Here is a 27744-nt window from a genome sequence, read left to right on the forward strand (position 1 = left end):
ATACTCCCAGGGCACCACGAGGCCAAACATGAATCTCACGGTGTGAACATACAGGGAGAAACTGAATCTCCCATAGACATATCAGATACAATCTCTTCCTCCCACTGAGTATTTTATAACCTAGGTCTAGCTTGCTTAGAAAAAATACAGTTAAGGATTTTAACTAAGTGACTTTAGGTTTGCCCAAAGTAACTTTTACCTTGGATGTAAACAACTTTTATCATCATCCATTAAATCTTTAACGGAGTCTTTACCAAATTGTCGTATGCTTCTTGAAAATCTGTCTAATTCATCTTTTCCAAGTGAGTTCTCAGGTAGGGGTGTTACGTTTCCGTCAACTTAAGAACCCCAGCCTAGACAGAACCAGCCTTAGACAAAAAGTCCCTTATAGATAGATTTTGAAAAAAATTTAATCTTTTTTGCCAATCAATTTAATCCTATTAAACTGATTTTAAAAGAATTAATCTAGGTTACTAAACTCTTTAGAACCATTTGAACTTAGGTTATCTCAATCCAATTTAAAAACCCTTCTAGAAAACTTGAGTTCACCCTAAGTCCGCATGCAACTCTTTCTTATTGATTTTAGTTCTAATTTCCTTTATAACACTTATAAACGGAATAACCAAAACAACAATGCTAAGTATTAACACATGTAAAGCATTCATAACGATTATAAATAGTCTAAGTGTCATGCCCAATGTATTGTTCATTCATTGCTACTTATTTTATATAATACTTACCCCTTTGGATGGTGTTTGCATGAGTCAATATCAACGTGGATGGAGAGAGTATTTATAGTAAGTGGGTGAAGGGTGTGTGTCAACACGTCCTATGGTCTCTGTCATTGGTTCACACCGTGAGATCATTCTGTAATCCCTTAAGGCGCCTTGGGAGTGTCCCCCTTCGGATGGGTTTTGTGCAGTTGGTCAAGATCAAAGTGATCTCAGAAATGGATAGGGTCGCTTTAGGTTTTACCCCAATCAGATTTTTCCCTTCGAAAATTGGCTGCTTGGGACGGATATCTAGGGCCTAAAATGGCGGGTCACACTTACGGGAGATTGTTAAGTAAGTTAATGATCTCTTTGCCAAATAAATGACGGCTAGTCGTTATAGGAGCAAGAGTTGTTCTGGTATTAATGACTAGTTGAGAACTTCTCAATTCAGAGGAGGGATAATTGACCTCTCTTCGGCGGCTTTTGTCCTAAACCTTTGATACGTCATTGCGAAACTAGATGTCACATGGGATTCATATTAGTTTTGCTAAAACCTTATTGGATATTGTTTGTTCTACAACAGGTATTTGCTTAAAACCTAATGTAGGTCAATGTATTTTTCTTTTCAGCAACTCGTTAGTATCTCCATTTAGTTATTTTAATTAACCGACTACATACAGTGGAAAGAATTGTGTGAAACGTATTTCATAGCAAACGACCTCAAATTTGTCATGGTTGAGCAATGTCCTCAAGTCCCCAACCTTGATGCACCGAGAAGTGTTCGTAATGCATATGAGGTGTGGATGAAGGCTAATTCATTGGCCCGACTTCATATTTTGGCTAACATACCTGATGTTTTGGCCAAAACAGTTGAGAACATGGTCATTGCACGCGAGATCATGGACTTACTGCAAGATTTGTTTGAACGCCAATTCTTACTTTTCGAGCATAAAGGGATGGATGACAAAACCAATAGTGTCAGTTGTTCTGACATTGATCCCACTACTCTCCAAAAGAGGAGGAAAGACAGTAAATCTGATTTATTGGTCTTAGAGACTTGTTTGGTAGAGAATGATGATTCTACCTGGATCTTAGATTCGGGTGCTACCAATCATGTCAGTTTCTCTTACCAAGGACTCAGTTCTTGGCAAATGTTGCCACACGGAGAGATGGCTCTACGAGTCGATGGTGAGGTTGTTTCAGCTGTTACTGTAGGCAGGCTGAAGTTATTTGTTGACAAGAAACGTTATTTGTTACTGGATAATGTTTTTGTAGTTCCTCATATTAAGAGGAACTTAATCTCAGTTTCTTGTCTCATTGAACAAGGGTATACCGTCTTCTTTTATGAGAATAAAGTGTTTATGTTCAAGAATGGAATGGAGAACGGTTATGGTTCAATGGAAAGTAACTTATATGTACTAAGATCGTTAGTCATAAAAGCCTTGTTTAACATTGAAAATTTAAGTACGGCAACAATAACTAAAAGTCCAAATGTTTCTTCTAAGGAAAACGCCCATCTTTGGCATCTAAGTTTAAGTCACATCAACCTCAATAGGATTGAGAAGTTGGTGAAAGGTGAACTTCTAAAGAGTTTAGAAGAAAACTCCTTGCCGATATGTGAATCATGCCTCGAAGGCAAGATGACCAAACGACCTTTTACTGGAAAAGGTTACAAAGCCAAGGAAGCCTTGGAGCTTATACATTCAGACCTCCGTGGTCCGATGAATGTTAAAACTCGGGGTAGTTATGAATATTTCATCTCTTTCATAGATGGTTATTCAATATTTGGGTATATATACTTAATGCAACGTAAGTCTGAAGCCCTTGACAAGTTCAAGGAGTATAAGGCTGAAGTTGAATACTTGTTAGTAAAAAGATAAAAACACTACGATATGATCATGGTAGAGAGTATATGGATCTCCCATTCTAGAACTATATGATAGAATATGGGATTACATCCCAACTCTTGGCCCCTGGTACACCTCAGCAGAATGGTGTATCAGAAAGAAGAAACAGAACCTTGTTGGACATGGTTCGGTCTATGATGAGTTAAGCTCGTCTTCTAGACTCGTTTTGGGGTTTTACATGTAGACTGCATGCTATATCCTGAACAACGTTCCCTCGAAAAGTGTTTCTGAAACATCTTTTGAGTTGTGGAGAGGCTGTAAAGGTAATTTACACCACTTTAGGATTTGGGGCTGTCCGGCACATATGCTAGTGACTAAGCCAAATAAGTTGGAACCGCGTTCGAAGGTTTGCCTCTTTGTAGGCTACCCCAAGGAAACGAGAGGTGGATACTTTTATGATCCGAGTGAGAACAAAGTGTTTGTTTCTACAAATGCTATATTCTTGGAAGAATTCCACATCCGAGATCATAAGCCACAAAGTAAGCTCATTTTGCATGAGATCTCTAGTGAGACTGAGACTGCTGATGGTTTAACAAGAGTTGTTGAACAGTTCGATAGATCAACAAGGGATGTTGAGGTCGGAACATCTCGTCAACCAGCTCAAGAGTTGGGACAGCTTCCACGTAGTAGGAGGGTTATGAACCCACCGAATCGCTACATGGGTTTGACTAAAGCCTAAAACTTCATTTCAAATGATGGAGTGAGGATCCATTGTCTTTTAAGAAAGCAATGGAGGATGTTGACAAAGATGAATGGATTAAGGCCATGAACTAGGAAATGGAGTCTATGTACTTCAATAATGTATGGGAGCTTGTTGATCCACCTAATGGGGTAAGACCTATTGAGTGTAAATGGATCTATAGGTGAAAGAGAGGTGTAGATGAAAAGGTGCAAACCTTTAAGGCTCGACTCGTGGCAAAGGGTTATACCCAGGTCAAGGGAGTTGACTATGAGGAAACTTTCTCACCTGTTGTCGTGCTCAAGTCTATCAGGATACTCCTATCCATAGCTACATTTTATGATTATGAAATATGGCAAATGGACGTCAAGACTGCCTTTCTTAATGGTAATCTTGAGGAGACCATCTATATGACTCAATCAGAGGGGTTCATAGTTCCAGATCAAGAGCAAAGAGTTCGCAAGCTTAATAGGTCTATTTATGGGCTGAAACAAGCATCTAGATATCAGATTTGACACTGCAGTCAAGTCGTTTGGCTTTGATCAGAACGTTGGTGAGTCTTGTGTTTACAAGAAGATCATCAATAGCTCAGTACCTTTCCTGGTACTGTATGTGGATGATATCCTACTCATTGAGAATAATATAGGGTATCTGACTGATATTAAGAAATGGTTAGCTGCCCAATTCCAAATGAAAGATTTAGATGAGGCATAGTATGTTTTAGGGATCCAAATCATTCGGGATTGTAAGAACCAACGGTTAGCCCTATCTCAGGCATCATACATTAATCAAATGTTGATCAGGTACAAAATGCAAGATTCCAATAGGGGTCTGTCACCCTTCAGGCATGGAATCGTTTTGTCTAAGGATCAATGTCCTAAGATATCTCAAGAGGTTGAGAAGATGAGACGGATTCCCTATGCCTCAGATGTAGGAAACTTCATGTATGCAATGTTGTGTACCAGACCCGACATTTGTTATGCAGTAGGGATTGTTAGTCGATATTAGTCCAATCCAGGTTTCGATCACTAGACGGCGGTCAAGACGATCCTCAAGTATCTTTGGAGAATGAGGGACTACATGCTTGTGTATAGAGATAAGGATCTGATCTTTACAGGATACACAGACTCCAACTTTCAGACTGATAGAGATTATCGAAAATCGACATCAAGGTCAGTTTTCACTCTGAATGGAGGGACTGTAGTCTGGTGAAGCATCAAGCAAGGATGCATCGTGGACTCCACTATGGAAGCCGAATATGTAGCCGCTTATGAAGCAGCTAAGAAGGTTGTTTGGCTGAGGAAATTCCTTTCAGATTTGGAAGTTGTTCCAAATATGGATTTGTCTATCACTCTATATTGTGATAACAACAAGGCTGTGGCAAATTCAAAATAGCCACGGAGTCATCGTCAGGGTAAGCACATAGAGCGAAAATACCACTTGATCAGGGAGATTGTGCATCGCGGTGATGTGTTAGTCACGAAGATCGCGTCAGAGCACAACGTTGTTGACCCCTTTACAAAAGCTCTCACGACTAAAGTGTTCGAGGGTCACCTAGAGAGTTTGGGTCTGCGGGACATGCAGCACCTTGTCCAGGGCAAGTGGGAGATGATACTAAGGTATGCTCTAGTTTATTGTATATTGTACGTGTTTTATATTGTATTGTATATTAGTCTCCTGAAGCATTAGAACAAGTGGGAGATTGTTAGGATTAGTGTCTTAATTCTTCCGGAGTCTCGTTGTTTGTAATGATACACATTGTTTTATGAATAAAGTAACTATTATTTCATTTTGGCATTTACTCATATCCAGTAAACAAAGCTCCATGGTTATCTTATGTAAACTTAAACATGTATATGTGATATACAAGTGGATCATGCCTTAAGTGATAACTTAAATAGGTTTGTAGTATAAGGATTAAGGTGGGATACTTGATCCTGGTGACACTACGGATATAACCCGCTTTATAAAGGTTTGCAAGTGTTGTAAACTACTACAAATGTTAGATCCTAACCATTCATGTGGGGACATGCAAGCGGGTGTCCTATACAAAGAGTTTGTATAAGATCGGACCACGAGATGACTAGACTCTGTATATAATGTTGTTGATACTAAAGACTTACATCTCACCTAAACGACCATAGGTGATACGACCTCTATCCTAAGTGTTTTGGAAACTCATGTCTTAAAGGGCAGTCCTTTGATTAGTATGGGTGAGAGTGGCTAGATTGTCAACTCAACATGCCTACCTTTTTGGGGACTTGTCTGATTTGGAAGCTAGAAACTCAATACACAAGATGAAATTCACTCATTTCCAAAAACAGGGGTAAGTAGAGAGATTGCTCCCTTAAAGGCTGATTCTAGGGCTTGAACATAGTGGCCACAACTTCTCTTTGAAAGAGAGGACTCGGTCACAGTAGGACTATGACTTATCTTCATTAGAGAGATCGATGGTACTTAAGGAGTTAGATGTAACTACAGGGGCATAACGGTTATTGGCTGAGCTGTAGTTATGAGTGATCTGTGGAGGGTTGTTGCACTGTTGATTGGTTAAGATAGACACATAATATATATGTGGTAAGGAGAGTTCAACTGTCGGTCTTTAGTGGAGTGTCTAGCAGTTAACAGATGGTAGATCCCGTGACTAAAGAGTTTAGTCAGTTATTCACGTACCGTTGGAGCTTCGAGCTACAAGTCTATAAGGTCCCCTTGGTAGCTCGGGTTCAGTGAGGTCTTTTGGGCGTTGATTTGAAATGTGCCAATGAAGTTGTTAACTGCAACGGATGATTAGTCTTGGCGTTGATTGAGATACATCTAGTAGAGGATTAATGTAAATGGAGTTTACATTAAGTAGTGGAATAGAAAAAGAGTTGTGGTTTATATGTTTCATGAGATGAAATATTAAAACTATAGGTTATAAATATAATATGGTAAGTTAGTCATTCATTTATATTTATAAAATATTAATTATTGGATAATTAACTCTTTTTCTCTAATAACCAATTGAGTGGGAGGTTATTGGTGGTTATGGTAACCGTGAGATAAAAGAAAAAATATTTTCCTAATTTTAAGTAAGAAAAGATTTTGTAATGTTGAAAATTGTTGTTTGAGATTTTTTCAATCTCGGAAAAATATTCACGGAAAGTTGTCGAGTAAATTGGATTTACTAAGCGAAGCTTAGAGTAAGGTAAACGATCGTGAAGTGTTAGTAGGCGACAGACACTTAGCTAAGCGATGAGCTAAACGATCGCATAGCTTTTGTTAGACGATCGCTTAGTTTTTTCCTAAATGATTGGGACATTGACCTATACGATAGGTTTTGCCATCTCCCACTTGCTCAATCGTTTACATGATTGTGTTTCCTCCGGTCTTCTGCCTCAAACCAAGTCCACACAGAGCCCACCCTCTGGATTCTCACACCCTGGATTCTCACACCGAGAATGCCAAGGTAGCCTTCTTGGTGGTGTCATACTCAACTTGACACTGTCGAGGTTCTGTGGAGGCAGTTCGTGACCTAGGCGATCACTGAGTTTGAGTGTGCAGTGTTCGTGCAGTATAGCAATCGTTTTGGACGAGCGTTCGTGTGTTACTGTGTTGCAGTGATCGAGCATTCGTGATCAAGGAGCTTTGTGATGAGTCTACAAAAGTGTATAACTTTTTTCCTTGATCTTATATATTACATGCTGTAATTTCTGTATTTTTTGCATGATCATTTGTTTATGTTAATGATTGTAATTGTAAATTTTATATACGATTGTAATTTAGAATGATCTTTCTGCTACTCATGGAAATCCTCGTATTCGATTTCTTTCACATTGCAGACAAGTAAAATGTGGTAGGTATGGGAATTATGAGCATAATCAACAAAGCTATAGTGAACCGCTCATGACCAGGTGACATACTGAATATAGTAGAAATGATTCAAATGTTGGTCAAGGTTGATTGTCTATATGCTATTTTTTATCCTTAATGTATGCTCTACGTACAAACAAACGTACACTGTCTAAAGTATTTAAATTGTATAATGCATTTTGTCTCTGAATGTCTCACTCTTGACGTGTATCTCTAAGTCTCACTCTTGCTAATAATGACACATATAAGTGTTTAAATTGTGCAATGCATTCTGTCTCTGAATGTTTCACTCTTAATGTGTCTTTCTAAGTCTCAGTCTCTTTAAGTCTCACAATCCGTTAAAAACAAGTTATATTACATAAATCTATATGTTAGTCAAATTACAGAATTTCACATGTTAACAACAAGTTAGTAAAATTACAAAAATTCACATGTTATATTACAGAAATCCATATGTATCTACAACACTGAGATTTTATATACATAAAAAATATGGAGTGTTTGCCCACAACTGACATACTAACTGCATCCTATAGTCAGACATTTTTTCTGAGTGGATAGGAAGGATCACCACCAATCACTGGATGCTCTAAAACTTTTATTGCAAATATGCCACAATCAAGGGACCCGTGTTGTATGTTCGTAGTCGTAGGTCGGGATATTTTCCAATAGGATATATTTAGGTCCGACTTTGAACGTTTCAAATAACAGTAATGAAGAAGTGATGGTAGGGTGAGAGTCAATGGCTCTAGCTAAGACTTCAACTTCTTCTTTGACATCATGGACGGGAGTGAATCGAGCACGAACAACCAGCCTCTATTGATGTCTATTTTAATCACCATGCAATATTCACCGATGTTTGTTGTCGTATTCACAAAATCCATATCCGCCCACCTCACGTCAAATTTACCCATTCCTTATGATGTTTCTTCCTTCTATACTATGGCAATATGCAGTATTGACTTGTCCTTCATCTGTTCATATATCACATTTAGAGTATTAAGATGACTTTACACAACAAATTCAACGTTAACAAATTGTAATAAATAACCAACATAGTTCTATTCACAAGTGCAATAAATGATTACCATTATTCGAATTGACAATATGGTAAACTTGCTCATGCATATGTCCGATCGGCTATAGGATTTATCTTTTATAACCCGAAACAAAGTATTGATTCTGCATCCAGAATAAGGTATAAATTAGAAGAGAGGATTTCATTGTATGTAATTGTAAAAAAAGACAAGGATTGCAAACTTACGTCGCACTCAACACATGAACTCAGTTTAGTCAATTCCTGAAAAAAAGCCTTGGATAATTGCCAAAATGCATTTTTCCGAACCTCGTGGTATGTATTTTTATCGACAGTCCAATTCATCATTTCTGTAAAGACAGTAGGTGGAACTTCATGCTAAGTTGTATTGGACAATTTCTCTAATGAGTGTCATAGTTACTCCAGGGAAAGGATACTTAATCATTAGTCTGTCCAAAGAAAGTTGTACTTTAGTTTCCTTCTGTTTCGTTGTTTTCTTCTTTGGTGGGGTCGAATGTGTATTTGTTAACACTCTTTCTTTTATGAGTGGTTTTTCGAGTTTCAACAATAACCTACATAATATAACAGAATGGTGAGCATGTCGAATAACAAATATAAGCAAGGAGATTTTCCAATCACAAAAGGATCATACCAATGAATTTTCATGTATGGTGTCATAGTGTGCAATAGACGGTGGCTCTAGCAGACATTCTATCTAAAAAAGTAGACGTTCAATTTCCTTTCTACTCGTATCAAGATCTAAAGGTGGAAGGATAGTGGGTAAGGCAACAATATCTCGCTCTGGAGGTGGAAGTAAGGTAGGTGAGGTAAAGGTATTAGGGTTTATAAGTGAAACAGGGTAGGTGAGGTGGTGGTATCAGAATCTAGATGTAGATACAAGGTGGATGAGGTTGTGGTATCAGGCTCTGTGGGTGGGAAAGGAATAGATAAGGCTCTGGCATCAGGCTTTACGAGTGGAAGAACAATAAGTAAGGTGGTGGTATCGAGATCCTGAAGTGGAAGTGAAGTATGTGAAGTGGTGGTATCTGAAGGAAAATGTGAGGTAGGTGACCGAGGTAGAGATGGAATAGGTGAACGAAGTAGATGTGGGATGGGTGATCGGGGTAGAGATGGGATGGGTGATCAAGATAGAGGTGGGATGGGTGACCTAGTGGCACCGTGGGCTGTATGTGGAGTGGGTGACCTCTTCGCCTCAAACACCATGGAATCCTTCATAGATTGAACAGAGACATAATGACTGACAGTTGTGCTTTCATGTCTCTTATGTCTCCCTCAAAGTTCGATACATGGCCGTCGAACCTTGATATTGAACTGTCAATACTCCGCAAGTACAAATATACAAAAGGATCAACATTGGCTCCCTCCTATGGCCTGATGTTTCAGGCTTAGGACGTTCCTCCTTCATAGATGCGATATGTGAATCATTGGAATGTTCATCAGAAGAGTTCAACTCGTCCTTTTCACATACGTGGACCACCAGTACATCGTGAAATATATCCTCACTGGGGGTGTAAGTGGACCCGTGGATGTTTATGTCATCCTCAAATTTATTGTCCCTCTCTCCACGTTGAGCATCTTTATGCTCATCACCATCCCCACTTTCTGAACTATCTTCCCCATCCGAACTATTGCCACTTTCTGAACTAACTAAGATTTCCGACGCCATTTTCTGAACTACCTGAGCTCTCTAAACTCTCAGCGTTGGAATGTACTTGTCTTACGACTAGTCTCTCCACTAGGGTGTCCTAAAACTCCATCTCAGTATCAGACATGACAAAACTCTCTTTGACTTTTGTCTGCGTTAACAACCCAACCCAGTAAGATGGTTAGTGTTAATTTAAAGCTAGCGTACACTTATATTTTGAGACTAAAAAATGTCTCTCTGTAATACTTTGAATGATACCGAGTGGGAGCATAACCATCGTAATATACGAGGCACACCTACCTTGCTCTTTTGAGTGGCAATGTTTCCTGCTACCGGTGATAGGATATCATACGTCCATACCTAAATATGAAACAACATGTATTCATAACTATGTTAATGTTAAACCAATGATAAGCTTATGTTAAAGAACATCTACCTATAATGTTTGGGGAAATCTATGCAGAGAGTACTTCATAACATAATTTTTATTTACTTTCACCTTCTCCTTGTATAGACCAACCTTATCATTCATTGTAGTCTTGATGGCTTCGAGTGTCCTCTCCCAAATAATTGTACTCCAATCTAGACTGTTGTAATAATCTATGTCCTCAACATCCTCAAATAGTCTACAATCGTCTGCATTTTTCTGCTTGTTCTTTTTTATCATTGCAACCTCCGTGTAGTACATTAAGGTAATCTTAATAGCATCATCATTGTTTTCGAACTCCAACCTTTTGTATTCTTCTTCTAGAAAATTGATGTGGAATGAGTCCAAAGTCGACTAGTTACCAAAGTGCTTCGTTGCAAGTTCTTTTAAGGACTCCTCACTCTGAACAACTTGTGTAGGAAACTACCATAAATCAGTAATCAACAAAAAACCATCTTCGAAAACGTGACGACCTTTCCTCTAATGGAGAATCTGATCGAGTCGACTTTCTTCTTCTTCACTTCCCTCAACAGCATATGGTGGACAAGTGGGCTCTCGCAAATATTGCTCTCGCCGATTATGCTATTACGAATCTTGCTATCAACAATCTCGCTCACCTTAACTGGACCATATACCTCAACACCCTCCACCTTATCCGAATGCCATAGAACACAACTCGTCTTCGTCCTTAATGCCACATAACACATCAAAACCCAAAAAAACAAGAACCATAAACGACCGATTACTAAACCCCAAAACCCATAAAAACGACCGACCGATTCTAACACAAAACCTAAACAAACACGACATGCACGACAAAGATTAAATTCACTTAATTAAGAGCTTCGATTATTGGCAACAGATGGACAGTTTTACTAGGAATGTTTGATTGATTTCAAATGCAATGAGAATGATTGACACAAGAATAATGTTACATTTGAAGAAATTTCAATAAAGCGTATGGAAGACAAAATGGGAGGGCAATTGTAATTTGATATGGCTATGATGTCAGCAGGTGGCCATTTGACATTTTTTTTTTTTTAAAAAAAGAGGTCATTTGGCATTTTGGGCCCAAATATTTTGTCATTCACCCAAATTTCCCTTTCCTTTAAGTTTTCAAGGTTCCTCCAACTTCTAAAATTTAATTTAACAAATTAGATATAAAATTAAATTTTACGCCTAATTGGATTATAAATTTTCAATATTGTATCTAGTAGGTTTGTAGGTTTTTAAAAAAATTTCATCATGTCAATAATCTATTATATGTAAACAAAATTCATAGATCTTTTAGTAATCAATTCGAACGTTAAGGCATGTTTGATAATATTCCCATTTCTTGTTTGTTTTCTCATTTTTTAAGAAAAATACTTGTTTGATAACTATTCTCATTTCTCGTTTCTAAATTTTACGAAACATTCCTTAATGGGCCAAATTTGAGGAACTCCAAAAAGTAGTTTCCCCTTGCTCTGTTTCTTGTTTATATATAATATTTCAAAATTGATTAAAAATTGCAATTGATAGGGTTGGCATAGACACGCGAATCAAGTTAAAAAATATTGTAGATTTTCAAATTATTGACAAAAATGGGGTACATGGGAAAGAATTTTTAAAAAATAGGTGGGAATGGAAATATTGACAAAAATATAGTAGTTTTGGTATGAAGGGAAATCGTGTATGGGGTACATGATTAGCATTTAATCCAGTTAGCACCACGTTAGCTCAGTTGGTGGACCGGTTGAAGAGGGACTCGTGGATCGGGTCCACGATTTTTTTTTCTTTTTTTAAAAAAATCAATTGAAGTGTTTTTTTCTTTCTAATTTTTAACTAGCAAATTTCTTCATTATTAAACTTAATTGTATATTTAATATGCAATGAAAACATAATTATTCTGCACTTATATTAAAAAAAAAAATGTCATGATACTAAAGAAGATTTACAATTAGTTATTTAATTTGAAAATAGAAGTTTACATAAATTTAAAGACGACCCCTTGGCCCTTGCCCTACATGGGGGTTGTCTTTATGTGCATATAAATTAGCTTCACCCTATTGTCGTTGTCATCTACGACGAATACGTCTTCGATCAGTATCAGCAACATTAAGTCGTCTTGTTTGTTGAATAATACTTTCTATGTTGACCAATATTTGGTGACACATTGAACCCAATAACACTGGTAAATTGTGTTGTACTGAATATTGTTGTACATCTCCGATAAAATTATTTTGTACAACGAAAAAGCTCACGGATGGAGGAAGAAGGATTTGGATGGTTTTCGGATGGAGGAAGAAAAGGCGCCACGGTTTAATGGAGAACGAAGTCATGTACCCAGTACACGATTACCTCAGTCAATGTTGCATAACTATCACATTGGCAATCTGCGCGTGCCAGATCACAGACACTCGTGTACCAAGTACATGATTTAAATCTAATCGTGTACCGGGTACACGCTTAAAAAACCTATTTTTGTCAATCTTTTCAATCCTACCCTATTTTTGTTAATATATACTAAAATAACATTTAAAAAAAAAATCTAAATTTTTTAACCTTAACTTGCAAAACCAAAATTTTCTCATGTTTATTTTAAAATTGAATTACCCTATTGATTCAATTTTAACTTCAACATTCCAAAATATATCCACACATTAAAGGCAACAATTTCAATTTTACTTGAAAAAATTAAAATGTCACTAGGTAGTGGATGAAAGTTGGCGGACGAGGTGATGGCCAGAGATGGTGACCAACAACAAAAAAGAGAGAGGAGTGAGAAAAAAGATATGAGTAATGAGAAATAAAAAATAGTTATAAAAAAAGTTTTTGTTTATATTTCTTTTTTTAAGGAAACAAGAAACAGAAATAGATATCAAACATATTCATGTTTATAATTTTCAAAAGATAGGAAACAAGAAATAAAGAAATAAGAAACATGAAAAAAAAGGAAATGATATTCCTGTTTCTAAGTCTTAAAATATAAAAAACAAGAAATATGAAATATGAAACAAGAAACAAAAAATAGAAAACATGAAATGAGAACATTATCAAACGAATCCTAAAAAACTTATTAGATTCATTTTAAATTTTAGAAATTTAATGGATACAAAATTAAAAATTTATGAATTTATTTAATATGTTTAAAGTTCATAGATGAAAAAGTATGAACTTGTTTTTTTTTTTAAATATTATTATTATTTCTCGAAATGATAAAATCAACATGTAATGGTTATAGCGAAAAGAAGGTTTTTTTTTTTTTTTTTTTTTTTTTAAAAAAAAATAATTTTAATAACAAGAAACAAAAAGTAACAATAAAGCACAAAGAATGGCCCTTGTGATTTTGGTTTGGTTGAAGAGGTCTCTGTCCTTTGTATTGATTGTTTCCTCCCCTCTCACTCTTGGATGAGAGAGATCGATTGACATATGAATAACTATCTAGAATGAGTTAGTTTTTATAATCTTAAATTATTATAATTAGATTATAATAATTTATAATTTGAAAATTGGGATGTAAATTATTATTTTCGATTATTATAATATATGTTTGAAGTGTAAACTATTTTAGTTTGACAAAAAAAAAACATTGTAGCAAAAAATAAAAAAATAATATAAAATAATAAAATTTTGAAATAATATTGACTATAACTAATTGAGGGTTTTGAAAAAGTATTTATTAGAGCAAGAGATGGTTAGTTTTTACATCAACCACTCCCTAATATTCAAAGAAGATATGCTTACGTATTCATAACGTTTTCAATTCAACTGTGAAGAAGAAAAACTATAATTCATTTTGAAAAATACAACGTTCAACTTAATGGGTAAAAATTTATACTTTTCTTTAATTTTTTTATTCTTGAAATTTTGAAAATTGTGCCTATTTGATCTCTAGCATTTTAAAAGTATTTAATATATCTATAAATTTTCAATTGTGTGTCTGATAAATTTTTAAAGGTCTAATAAGTCATTGTCATTTTTTCTAAAAAAAGAAATTAATTGATAAGTTAAGTGTAAATTTGAAATTTATGTCTAATAAAACTTTAGAACTTTTAATTTTGTGCTTAGTATATCTACGGGGTTTTTGGCCCCGTAAACTCAACAATATTTTTTACTATTGATGTTCGAACATTTTGTCGATGAACTTCATCTATTTCTCTTATTAAATTGCAACGACTTAAATTTAGAGGAGGGCCAACCAATGTGGACATCATCGATTCTCTAACATCAATTGCATGGAGATCAAATTAGAGGTGTTTATGGGTTGGGTTGAAAGACTTTTTAGACCCAACTCAATTATTCGGATTGTAAATTTATTCAACCCAAATGACTTTTATTAAAAAATGAATCCAACCCAACAATAAAATTTTTGGATTGGGTTAATCGGATCATTTATTTAAAATTTTGTTAAAAAGAAGCCAAACGTAAATATGTAAAAATATAGTTTAATTATTTTCATATATTAAATTAAGATTAACAACTTAATTTCAATTTATATTGTGAATTTTCTTTTGAAAGTGCAAAAAGATTACTTTTAAAAGTTGTTGAAAAATAAATTATTCAAAAAAATTAAAATTAAATACCATTGAAATCAATATATGTATAAATAATTGTGTTATAAGTAAACATATATATATTAAAGTTAAAATAAATATGAGTTAGTTTGGGTTATATTAGGTAAACGCATGAATCAATCAAACCCATAAAATTTTCATTTATTTGAACTCAACCTAATCCAAATGAGTTGATAACCTAACCCAAATCACACTTGGGTTGAGTTGGTTGATTTTTTCGAATCATCAAATTATTTGAACACCTCTATATCGAACTTTTTTAAACAACGATGAAAATACATATCAATTATTAATAAGTCAGACACACTTTGACATCGAATTAATTTTAGAAAAATATTTGAGTGCATCCAGCTTTACTTATCTTCATTTCACCGAAATATCCAATGTAAAGTTTTCATGTAACAATTTTTTTTTTTAATTTTTTCTTTTAATATGGCATTTCCAAATATTACTTTTATTCGTGCTACGCAGGTAAGTTCGTAATTCTCGAAGACTTGAAAGCTTCCACTACTGCGCGAGTGAGCTTCTTACCAATACCCAATACACCCATCTTATCTTCTACGTTACACTCGTTGTCTCGTCTGTTACGAGAATCCGGCCAATTTCTTTCTCAACAGACGACGCCGCCATCGGAATCTCCTGTAGGTACGGGGACCTTCCGGTAGTCTCTTGCGCGGTGGCGCACTGCTCAACTCCGCCGGAGTGGAATGGTGAAATTTGACCGGAAAAGAGTGGGCCAGACGGTCAAGAGCCTTGGCGGGAACGGCGTTGGCCAAGTTTTGGTCGCCGTGGCGGCGGCTCTCCTCGTCCGTCTTTTCTCTGGACCCGAACCTGCTCTTCCGCCGGATTACGACATCGAGCTCGAGGACGGAGAGAAGGAAGATGGAGACATTGACTTCGGGGAAGAAGCTCCACCCTCCGGGAAAGTTACGCCGGTGAAAATCCGATGGTGCAATATCTCGTGCTCTCTCTCTGATAAATCCTCCAAATCAGTGAGTTTCTTCTTGTTTTCTTCATTCTTTAAAGTCGATTTCTGGTCTCATTGTCGTGTTTTGAGTTATCGAAAATGCTGTAGAATGTTTGGATAGTGAATAACTGACTTCATTTTGGAAATGAACTTGGCGTTTCCTTTAGTTTTCACCATTACGAGTTCAGTTTTGAGGGAAAGAAACTACCGGCATATGTTCTGATTTTCGATTTTTGTAAGTTGATTGGTTGATCTCTGTTTTTGTGGCATGCAAATGTTGAAGAACTTCATTGCTGCTTCGATTGGCTATTCAGTTCTCTTGTATGACTTGCATTTCGTGTAATTGAGCCAATAATATTCATGCTTTTAAAAGCAGAGCATGATGGATTACTGATTGAAGAACCTATTGGTAGGTGAGATGGCTGCTTAAGAATGTTAGCGGAGAAGCAAAACCAGGAAGATTATTGGCAATAATGGGGCCGTCAGGTTCAGGAAAAACAACGTTGCTCAATATTCTGGCTGGTCAGCTAGCGGCTTCACCATGGTTACATCTCTCAGGCATTATAGACTTCAATGGAAAAGCTGATTCAAATAAGAGAGCTTACAGGTACGTTTCCTTAAAACAAAAATTATTTTACACCATAATGTTGTCTCTCATTGTATCCTTGTATCCTTTTTCTCCCATAGACATCAAAACATCATTATTATCAATATTGTAGGTTGGCATATGTGAGACAGGAGGACCTCTTTTTCTCACAGCTAACTGTGCGAGAGACACTGAAGCTTGCTGCTGAACTTCAGCTTACTGAGATGTCTTCTGTAGAAGAGAGGGAAGAATATGTTAACAATCTGCTCTTGAAACTAGGTTTGGTAAGATTTGTATAAAATATTTGTTTTCCGAAGTGAGCTGAAATAAGATTTTCATACATTGTGGATGTATTATCTGTTTTAATTTAATCTAGCATAAAGGACTATGGCCAGTGCCATAGGTTCATAGCTGGCTCCTGGGTCTGATTTTCCACTCCATTCTTTGTAAGATCTTACCAAACAATGTACACAATCATTTTATAGGCTGAAATGCTTAAGAAGAGCTTCTTTGCTCATAATAGAATTATAAACTGGTTGTATAATATGGCAATTAGCCTCTTATCCAAAAAAATAATATGGCTCTTGGCCTCTTCTGAGTTACAGTGATGTGATGTGCTTCCCTTCATCTAAGCTTAAGCATGTTCATGCTAATTTCATATTCTTTTGTTTGAAAGGTAAACTGTGCTGAATCATGTGTTGGTGATGCAAGAGTTCGTGGGATCAGTGGGGGTGAAAAGAAACGCTTGTCCCTTGCATGTGAACTGATTGCCAGCCCATCTGTTATATTTGCAGATGAACCTACGACAGGTAAGCCTGGCCTCATTGTGAGAGTTCTCTTTTGACAATCAGTTGCTCTGTACTTTTGGCATCATCATCTATGTACATGTCTTAGCTTCAACATTTTATATGAGTGTGGCTTATAATACTATACCAATTTGTTGAAACTATAAAATCACACACAACTTCCCCAAAGTTTACAGACCCTTGTGCTGCAAAATCCTGTTTTCCTAACCAACCAGGGATTCATTTTTTCCCTCCAATTGCTACTATCTAATTCTTTGTAATCATTCAGTTTCTGGCTTATCAAAACTTTTCATTTTTGTTATTTGTTTAAAATGAATGATAAGGTTCACCACTCACTAGTGATTGTTGATCCAAACAGTGCTAACTATAAATGTAAAATGTCTCACAAATAAAATTATAAACATGGTGCTTCCAGGACTTGATGCATTCCAGGCTGAGAAAGTAGTGGAGACACTTCAACAACTTGCGAAGGATGGGCACACTGTAATCTGCTCCATACATCAACCAAGAGGTTCTGTGTACAGCAAATTTGATGATATCATATTGTTGACAGAGGGTGCTCTTGTCTATGCTGGTCCTGCTCACGAGGAACCTTTAGATTACTTCTCTAAATTTGGGTTGTGAGCTCTATCCATACCTTCAACAAATATGTTTTCGTTTGAGCATTTTCCTTGTTTACAGCATACACCTCATTTATCCTTCAGCATGTGTTTCATTTTTTTTTTGGACATTTTAGGCGCTTACCTCTTGATGAGTATTGATCATGGCTGATGATTTGTTTGTTGTCTACTATCAGGCTTTGCATTTCTAACTCAATTTTTCACGTACAAGGTTTTTAGTGCTTGTACATTATCTTTGTTCTGCATTTACTAACCAATGGTCCAATATGATATTTTATCTTGATAGCATTTTACATTTTTCTTCAAGTTCATTTTTCTTGTTTTATATTTTTTTGTAAACGAAAGAAATTGAATATATGTGTGCCTGTCGCTTCTGCCTTTTCTATGTTTACTTCAATCCTCTCTCTTTCTTAAAAATTATTTCAGTTACCTTATTTGGACTCTAGAATCCAGATATTGTCATTTAATAGTTCTCTGTTTGATTGAACAGGTATAATTGCCCGGACCATGTGAATCCCGCTGAGTTTCTGGCAGATCTTATATCAATTGACTATAGTTCTGCAGACAGCGTGTACTCCTCTCAGAAGAGAATCTGCAGTCTTGTTGAATCATTCTCACGATACTCTTCAACAATTTTGTATGCAAACCCAATTGAGAAAAGGCAGGTCTTGGCTGATAAAGAATTCAGGAAAAGTAAGCTTTTGAAGAAAGGAGGTTGGTGGAAGGAATTCTGCTTGCTCCTCAAGCGTGCATGGATGCAGGTTTCTAAATTGGCTCATTCAGTCGAAAAATGTAGATAGAAGCTATAAGAGGGTGAAAAAGAAAACCTATGCTATGCAGTTTCTGATATTCTAACAATGATCTGATAAATTTATTTGGATAAAACATTCAATTTCATGTGCTATTTCTTCTTATTCTTAAATTGAAGTTGTCTAGTCCCCATCTCCAGTTGTTTGGCAAATCACATACATTAAGGAGAGTATCTATGGGTCACAAGTGGTCTGCTGGACGTGTTAATCTGTTGTGTGTATGGTAATTCTGTTAGTTATTTTACTTGATTGAAGCTTTTAATGAATTACCAGGCTTCTCGGGATGGACCAACAAATAAGGTTCGAGCACGAATGTCCATTGCATCAGCTATTATATTTGGTTCAGTCTTTTGGAGAATGGGAAGATCTCAAACATCAATCCAGGATAGGATGGGTTTGCTTCAGGTATAATATATCGTTGTACATTTGGAATCATTCAAGCATTGTGGTTACATTGCTTTGTTGTATTAATATGATATTCTGATGATGCTTTTTGTACCGCAATAACAAACCAATATTGTGTTGCAATTATCATTGAAGAAGATCCCTCACTCCCACCCTTAGTTGCTGGAATTGAGAATAATTCCTAGGAAGCATAACATATACAAGTTTCTGATAGGCCTCGGTTCACTAAGGTGTATGTACATAATCGTGTGAGAGGTAAGGGAGAGCAAGGTATGTAATACGTATGAGAGAATTGAGGGATTGTGTGGGGCCCAAGGGAATATTGTTAGTTAGGGGCCTCAGGGAGGAGTATGTATTCTATTGTGATTGACGGAGAAATCATCTTAAGTATTCTCTTGGTTGTAATAGCTCCCTCTGAGAGACTTGAGAGAGAATAGGGGAGCTCTCAAATTCTCCCTCTGTGTTGATAAATAAATTGGTTTGGCTGAAGCCTATCAATTTGATATCAGAGCAGTAAGACTTGGGTATGGTGGGAAAAATGGAAGGGTAGTAACCGTGGAAAAGAAGTTGAGTGAGATGGGTGAAAAGCAATCGTCGTTGGAAAAGCAAGGTGGAGGTTGGATTCAAGGAGTCAAACGAGAAGTTTGAAGTGATGAATGGGAAAATGAGTTTGATTTTATCACGCCTGGACGTGTTATTGGCGGAGCAGGGAACGACATCATCGGAGAGGACAATATCGGACAAAGGGAAAAAACCAGTTGATTCATCATTGACGGGTTCGAAAGTAGAAGGAGAAGCAAAAAACGGGATTCACGCACCTGGCAGCAAAGAAGTTCCTTTGTTCGCATGAGGCTGAAGAAACTGGAGGTATCGATTTTCAAAGGGGAGGAGAGCGAGAACCCCAATGGGTGGTTGCACTGCGTGGAACATTACTTTGTGGTGAATAGTTTATCAGAGAAAGATAAATTGGATGCAACGGTCCTGTGTTTGGAAGGAGAAGCCTTGGATTGGTATCAATGGAAAGATGATTGGCGATCGGTGGGAAGTTGGTCACGGTTTCATGAGTTGCTGTTGGATCGGTTTCGACCGGCAAACGAAGCTGATCGATATGCACGTCTGATGAAACTTTAGCAAGAGACGACGGTGAGAGCACACCGTCGACAGTTTGAACGATACTCTGTTGGGTTGAAGGAGTTGGGGGAACAAGCCCTAAAATGTAAGTTTATGTGTGGGTTGAAAGAAGAAATCCAAAGTGAGATGAGAAGGATGAAACCAACGGGCCTAAAAGCAAAAATGATAATGGCCCAATTGATTGAGGAAGATAAACTATTCCAAGCAAAGAGGTTTAAGCAGGCCAGCTCGGGGAATGGGCCAAGTTCGATTCGAACCCAATAGCTAGTGGGTCGGGTTCCAGTGGAAGCGGGTCGAACGGTGGTGGAACGAGTGCCCGGTCTTTTTCATTTAGCCCTAATAGAAATTCTACGGCTTCGTCAACCACAATTATGTCGATCCACGACTCAACAACGAAGAGTGGGGAATACTCTTCCCTACCGATGGTTGATAGAGGAAGAGATGAGAGCAAAAAAAGAAAAGGGCATTTGCTTTAAATGCGATGGTAAATTTAGCTTTGGTCACCGGTGCAAGAAAAGAGAGTTGCACTTCATGTTTGTGCAGGATGGGGAAAATATAACGCTGGACGATGAGGCCGGAGAGGTAGCGCCGATAACTTCGGTGTGGAAGGATAGGTAGAGCGAGACAGCGCAACAACGGAGATGGCCAATCTATCCCTCAACTCAATGGTTGGGTTACACTCACCTGAGACCATGAAGGTGAAAGGAAGCATTTGTGGACGTGAGGTGGTAGTTCTAATCGACGGAGGAGCGACTCACAATTTTATTGATGAGGAATTGATATCAGAATTACAGTTGTCCATATCACAAACCGGAGAATATGGAGTTATCTTGGGAACGGGTGGATATCTCCGGGCGGCGGGAATTTGCAAAAGTGTGTTCCTCACTATTTCTGATTTATCCATAATTCATGATTTCCTTCCTTTTCCATTAGGGAGCGCATATTCTTGGGGGTGACTTGGTTGGAGACGTTGGGCAAAATCGAAATGGATTATCGTTTGTCAATTATGGAGTTTCAGGTGGGGAAATGGATGGTCCAGCTCCACGGAGACCGTAGTTTGGTGAAATCCCCAATTTCATTGGAATGGATGATGAAGATGCTTGGAAAAGAAGACCAAGGGATGTTTGTGGAACTCGGTGTTTTGGATACGGGGGTCAAGGATGATGGCAAGGTTGAATTCCATAAGAATGTGCAACAGATTCCTGAAGCTATCCGAGCAGTTCTTCAGCAATTTGAAAAGGTGTTTATGACACCAATCACTTTACCATCCAAAAGGCATCATGATCATGCGATTGGATTGGAGCCCGGAATAGGACCTATCAACGTTTGACCATATCAATATCCACAATTTCAGAAGGACGAGATTGAAAAGATGGTTCGTGAGATGCTAATGGCTGGAATTATTCAGCCTAGTAGAAGCCCTTTCTCTAGCCTGGTTTTTTTGGTCAAGAAGAAAGATGGCAATTGGCGGTTTTGTGTGGACTATTGAGCCCTTAATCGAGCGACCATACCAGACAAGTTTCCCATTCCGGTGATTGATGAGTTGTTGGATGAGCCGTTTGGTGCCACTATTTTCTCAAAGATAGATTGGAAGTCTGGTTACCATCAAATTCGGGTACGAAAGTTCGACATCCATAAGACTGGGACTCATGAGGGACACTACGAATTTTTAGTGATGCCATTTGAGCTACGAAATGCTCCTTCGACATTCTAGGCAGCCATGAACGACATTCTGAGACCTTGTTTGAGAAAATTCGTGTTGGTCTTCTTTGACGACATCCTCATTTATAGTTGTTCGATGGAGGACCATGTAGAGCACCTGACGATTGTTTTAGACATACTGAAGGACAATAACTTTGTAGCCAATTAGAAGAAATGTCAGTTCGCAGTGACTTGTGTGGAGTATTTGGGTCGTGATTGCGGCTGACCCATCCAAGATTGAAGCGATGCAGAAGTGGCCAAAACCCAAAAATATTAGCGAGTTGATGGGCTTCCTTGGTCTGCCGGGATATTACCGGAAGTTTGTGGCTAATTATGGGTCGATCGCCTTACCTCTCATGCAATTGTTAAAAAAAGGTAATTTTGGGTGGAACCCAGATGCTAAGGAAGCTGTTCACCGTTTCAAAACGGCTATGACATCGTTACCTGTCCTGGGGCTACCGAACTTCAATTAACCGTTTGAGATCGAATCGGATGCCTCTAGGGTTGGCATTGGGGCTGTTTTGATGCAGAATCGCAGACCATTGGCATATTTTAGCCAGGCGTTACCTCCAACACATCGCTTTATGGCTCTGTATGAGCGGGAGCTGATGGCCATTGTATTGGCAATACAAAAGTGGCGCCCTTATCTGTTGAGCAGGCAATTTAGGGTAAGAACGGATCAGAGGAGTCTAAAATTTTTGTTGGATCAGAGGGTGATTGCAGGGAAATATCAAAGATGGATTGCAAAGCTCTTGGGATACGATTTTAGCATTGAATATAAACGTGGCTCTGAGAATTCAGCAGCGGATGCTTTATCGAGATTAATTCCGGCATTGGAGTTTGGTTTGTTGAGTGTGGTGGAGGGATTAAACACGTCCATCTTTGTTGATCAGGTGTGTGCGGACCCTACACTCAATGCCATCAGATAGTCATTGATACTTGGACAAAAAGCGCCTTGTGGGTGTTCTTTGCAAGATGATTTACCGTACTATCAAGGCCACTTGGTTAATCCGGATACCTCCCCCACCACTCCTTTCTTACTGAGGAAATTCCACAATAGCCCGGTAGGGGGTCACCAAGGGGCTCTAAAGACTTACCAACGGTTAGCATGTGAAGTGTTTTGGAAGGGAATGAAAGCGAGAGTGTGCAGTTTTGTTGCTGAATGTGCTGTCTGCCAACAAGCAAAATATCCGACTTTGGCGCCGATTGGGCTTTTGCAAGCCTTACGCATTCTGGATAGGGTCTAGAGGATATAAGCATGGATTTCATTGAAGGATTGCCTAAATTCGAAGGGTACGCCACTATCTTGGTCGTAGTTGACTGACTATCCAAGTATGCCCTCTTTATTCTCTTAAAGCATCCTTTCTCAACACACTCCGTAGCTGCTATTTTTGTTTGGGAAGTGGTTCGATTGCATGGATATCCTTAGAGTATAGTTTCAGATAGAGATAAGGTTTTCACGAGTTTGTTTTGGGAGGAACTATTCCGATCCTTAGGGATGCAATTGCGGCATAGTACAGCCTATCATCCCCAAACAGATGGGCAATCCGAAGTGGTTAATCGAGGTATTGAATCTTATCTTCGCTGTTTTGTAATGGGGAAGCTGAAGCAGTGGGCTAAATGGATTCCGTGGGCTAAATTCAGTAACAACACGTCCTTTCATACGACTACATGCTTGACCCCATTTGAAGTGTTGTATGGATATCCTCCACAACCTATACTTCGTTATGAGAAGGGCTTTAGTGTTGTTGGTTAGGTCGAGGTGCAGTTGCGTGACCGAGATGAGATGTTAGCTACTTTAAAAGAATCATTGAACAAGGCGCAACAAAGAATGACCAAGGCAGCCAATGAGAAGCGACGAGAAGTGGAGTTTGCTGCAGGGGAATGGGCCTATTTAAAGTTAAAGCCCTATTGGCAATTGTCCTTAGCTTGATATAAGCATCCGAAATTGGCCCCACGGTTCATAGGGCCTTTTCAAATCACAGAATGAGTGGGTGAAGTGGCGTATCAACTGAATTTATTGGTGGGTACGGGCTTACATCCAGTATTCCATGTTTCCTTGTTGCACAAGGCTGCGGGTCATAATCTGCCCGTCTTTCCCATTCCCAAAGATTTGGCACCAGACTTGACTTATATGCTCCAGCCAGCGGAGGTATTAGGGACGTGCGATTCACCCACTGATCAGGGAGCGTTGGAGGTGTTGAACCATTGGGAAAATGGCTTGGCGGTGGATGCCACTTGGGAGTTAGCATCGGTAATTACAGAACGGTTTCCTGAATTCCACCTTGAGGACAAGGTGGCTCTTTGGGGGGCGGGTAATGATAGGCCTCGGGTCACTAAGGCGTATGTACATAAGCGTGTGAGAGGTAAGGGAGAGCAAGGTATGTAATATGTGTGAGAGAATTGAGGGATTGTGTGGGGCCCAAGGGAATATTGTTAGTTAGGGGCCTGAGGGAGGAGTATGTATTCTCTTGGGATTGGAGGAGAAATCATCTTCAGTATTCTCTTGGTTGTAATAGCTCTCTGTGAGAGACTTGGGAGAGAATAGGGGAGATCTCGAATTCTTCCTCTGTGTTGATAAATAAATTGATTTGGCTGAAGCCTATCAGTTTCTCAATCCAATTTGTGGCTAATATGGATACGTTTCACTTCAGGTTGCAGCAATCAACACTGCAATGGCTGCTCTCACCAAGACTGTGGGTGTTTTTCCGAAGGAACGTGCAATTGTTGACAGGGAGCGTGCAAAGGGATCTTATACATTAGGCCCATATTTGCTTTCTAAATTGTTGGCCGAGATTCCAATTGGAGCTGCTTTTCCACTGGTATTTGGGGCTATTTTGTACCCCATGGCTCGTCTTCACCCAACTGCATCAAGGTCAGGGTTTGGTGATTCCGTAATTTGCTGTCAAAATCAAGCACTCGATGCCACAAATAATATTAATTAAAAAATAACTTGCAGGGGACTGGGGTTATATATTTCATTCATTTATCGCTATTTTGGTGGGATTCTTTGTTAGAAGGTTTGGGTTTAAGTGGGACGCATGTTATAGGAGTTGTATTTGCAATGTTTTACTATATCAATGGAAAATGTTTAGGCCCCGTTTGGCATTTAGTTTTTGGTTTTTTGTTTTTGAAAAATAAGCCTATAGACATTACTTTTATCTCTAAATTTCTTCCTTTGTATATATTTTTTTAACAATGGTTTAGAAAACCAAGCCAAATTTTGAAAACTAAAAAAAGTAGATTTTCAAAACTTGTTTTTGTTTTTGGAATCTAACTAAGAAGTCAACCATTATATTGAGGAAATTGGCTTAATTTTCAAAAACCAAAAACAAAATGGTTACCAAATGGGACTTTAATATTTCGAAATGACAAAGTAGTCTTGGTCCATAAGTTCTTTAATTTATCTAATCTCTAAAAAATTTGCCTTTTTGAATTTCATCCTCCAAGGAACGGTTGTTTAATAAGGCAAAATTAACTTAACTCTTTCTGATGGTTGGGTTTGTAATTTTTCTACTTCTAGATTTGGGAAGTTCTGCAGTATTGTCACGGTTGAATCTTTTGCTGCATCTGCTATGGGGCTCACCGTAGGAGCTATGGTTCCTAGCACAGAAGCAGCAATGGCAGTGGGACCCTCACTCATGACAGTTTTTATTGTATTTGGTGGCTATTATGTCAATGCAGACAACACGCCGATCATCTTTCGTTGGATTCCTAGTGTTTCTCTTATAAGATGGTATGTGTATCAGATCGATTAAAAGACTTCGGGTTTCGTGTTAAATTTAAATATTCTCTCTTCATTGATTCTTGTGACTCGAGTGACATTCCATCTTTCAGGGCCTTTCAAGGGCTTTGCATCAATGAGTTTAAAGGACTTCAATTTGATTGTCAGCATTCGTTCGATATTCAAACGGGAGAACAGGTAAGCGAGAGTATGAACTTTATTATTTTAACTTGAGTATGGAATCTTCATTATTGTGTAAGATACTGAAATGATTGAGCATGGTACAAGTCATTGAAAACTGTGGTACACTTTGTGCATGCTTGCATAAGTCCACAGGAACCAGATTATTTATGGCTCTATTTGTTTGTATAGGGTAAAATTACAAGTTTAGTCCTTGAACTTTGAAGTTTGTGTCTTATTAATTCTTGAACTATCAAAGCTGTCTAATAGGTCTCTAAATTTTCAATTTTATATTTAATAGGTTTCCAAACTTTTATCTTTGTGTTTGATAAATTCCTGACAAATTCAGAATTTTTAAAAATTAATTGGTCTATCGGATTTAAATTTTATTTTTATCTCTAATGACGGCCTAAACTTTCAATTGTGTCTAGTAGATCTATGTTTTTTTTTCCAATAAAATAAAATAAAATAAAATGTTCAAGGGGTTAAACTTGTAATTTAACCTTTGTATAACTAGTGGGATAATATTCCTTAGCTCCTCCTTGTGGTGAACCTCTAGCTTGTAGAATTCTTTGATTCAGTTTGAAACTATAAATTGGCAAGTTATAACTTATTTCGTCGACTTTCTCGTGGCTTATTTTTATTGGGGTGTGAGTTTATCCGAGAAATAGCACATTCCTATTGAGAGGAAAATTGAGCCTCTCCAAAGATATCTTTACATAATTGGTTAACCTTTCAGCATTTAAGACAAGATATGTTTCCATCCTAATAACTTTGCTTTTCTCTGATATGCAGGCACTCGAACGACTCTCTTTTGGTCGAAGCCGTATTAGGGATACATTGATAGCTCAGAGTAGGATACTGTTGTTCTGGTATTATACCACCTACCTTCTCCTAGAAAAAAACAAGCCCAAGTACCAGGAGCTTGAGCCACCGCCTCCCGACGAAATACAGCCCAATCTACTAATCGAAACCTTTGACAATGACAACTTGCACAAAACCCAACGCGAGGGAGATTTACCAATAGAAACCTTTGATAATGACTACTTGGACAAAACCCAACCTGAGGGAGATCTACAATTGGAAACCTTTGATAACGAAAACTTGGACAAAACCCAACCTGAGGGAGATCTACAATTGGAAACCTTTAATAACGAAAACTTGGACAAAACCCAACCTGAGGGAGATCTACAAATCAAATCCTTTGACAATGACAACATGGAGAAACCCCAACCTGAGGGACCTCTCGATCAAGTTGAATCGAAGGATGATGATATTGAAACACCCCAAATCTATCAAATTCGACCGTTTATTCTAGAAGGTTTGTAATTATTTAGGCATTACCTGTTATTGTTCTTAGATGTGCTGCTATTTATTAGTTCATCTCATACAGGTGCTAAGTAAGGAGATGTCATGGCAAATAAAGGAGGGCCTGTTGCCTTACTTAACCAAATAAGCTGTTCTAGTTGTAAAATGTGAAACAATGCAGTTATTTTGCATCAATGCATAATTGAGTCATGAATTTAATGTGTAATAGTAATTTTGATGAGGTTTACATTTTGGAGAAGATGAAGGATGATGACATGATGGTTGGACAGCATGGATGAAAATATGCATCATCATGGCATCTTGACTCCAAAGTTTAAACTAAACACTTTTTAACCCAATTAGCAGGTAAGTACCAAATTGCTTCTTTAATATGCTTAATTCCACTTTTCTTTTGTAAGTTTATAGTGGATTTTAAACCCTGTTTGATGTTTTTTCCTTCTTTTTTTTAAAGGATTGTTTTCTAATGAAACTTGAAATCTACAATTTTCTTTTTCTCAAAAAATATCCGAAGTACCCTATAGTATTCTTTTAAAAGGTTATAAGCAACTTTAGTTCATTAACTTGTAAAAAAAAAAGTGTCTGATTAAGTGTCTTTGACCTTTGACATTTTTGAAAGTTTACTTATTAGACACAAGTTTAAGTTTTAAAAT

The 27744-nt window shown here is 37.7% G+C and overlaps 1 protein-coding gene across 2 annotated transcripts; it reads left to right on the top strand.

Moving 5' to 3' along the window:
* The first annotated feature begins 15319 nt into the window (after window positions 1-15319).
* LOC120081382 (ABC transporter G family member 7) lies at window positions 15320-27472 on the top strand. Of its 2 annotated transcripts, none has more exons than XM_039036210.1 (12): window positions 15320-15828; window positions 16217-16410; window positions 16523-16673; window positions 17066-17198; window positions 17611-17812; window positions 18306-18576; window positions 18898-19029; window positions 24516-24736; window positions 25385-25597; window positions 25699-25783; window positions 26561-27086; window positions 27159-27472. In XM_039036210.1, exons 1-12 carry the CDS (start codon window positions 15544-15546, stop codon window positions 27167-27169), a joined length of 2424 nt encoding a protein of 807 aa, XP_038892138.1. In that variant the 5' UTR covers window positions 15320-15543; the 3' UTR covers window positions 27170-27472. The 2 variants fall into 2 exon arrangements, with proteins under 2 accessions (XP_038892138.1, XP_038892139.1); XM_039036211.1 differs by having other exon boundaries at window positions 15697-15828; window positions 16180-16410.
* Window positions 27473-27744: the final 272 nt, after the last annotated feature.

Source organism: Benincasa hispida, chromosome 7 (genome assembly GCF_009727055.1).
Source record: "Benincasa hispida cultivar B227 chromosome 7, ASM972705v1, whole genome shotgun sequence".
NCBI classification, from domain to species: Eukaryota; Viridiplantae; Streptophyta; class Magnoliopsida; order Cucurbitales; family Cucurbitaceae; genus Benincasa; species Benincasa hispida.

What these genes read in the sequence shown, in the direction of transcription:
- LOC120081382 (XM_039036210.1), top strand. Translation starts at nt 15,544, where the DNA reads ATGGTGAAATTTGACCGGAAAAGAGTGGGCCAGACGGTCAAGAGCCTT. An exon ending in CTGATAAATCCTCCAAATCA is followed by an intron (nt 15,829 to 16,216) that starts GTGAGTTTCTTC and finishes ACCTATTGGTAG; the next exon opens with GTGAGATGGCTGCTTAAGAA. An exon ending in ATATTCAAACGGGAGAACAG is followed by an intron (nt 25,784 to 26,560) that starts GTAAGCGAGAGT and finishes TCTGATATGCAG; the next exon opens with GCACTCGAACGACTCTCTTT.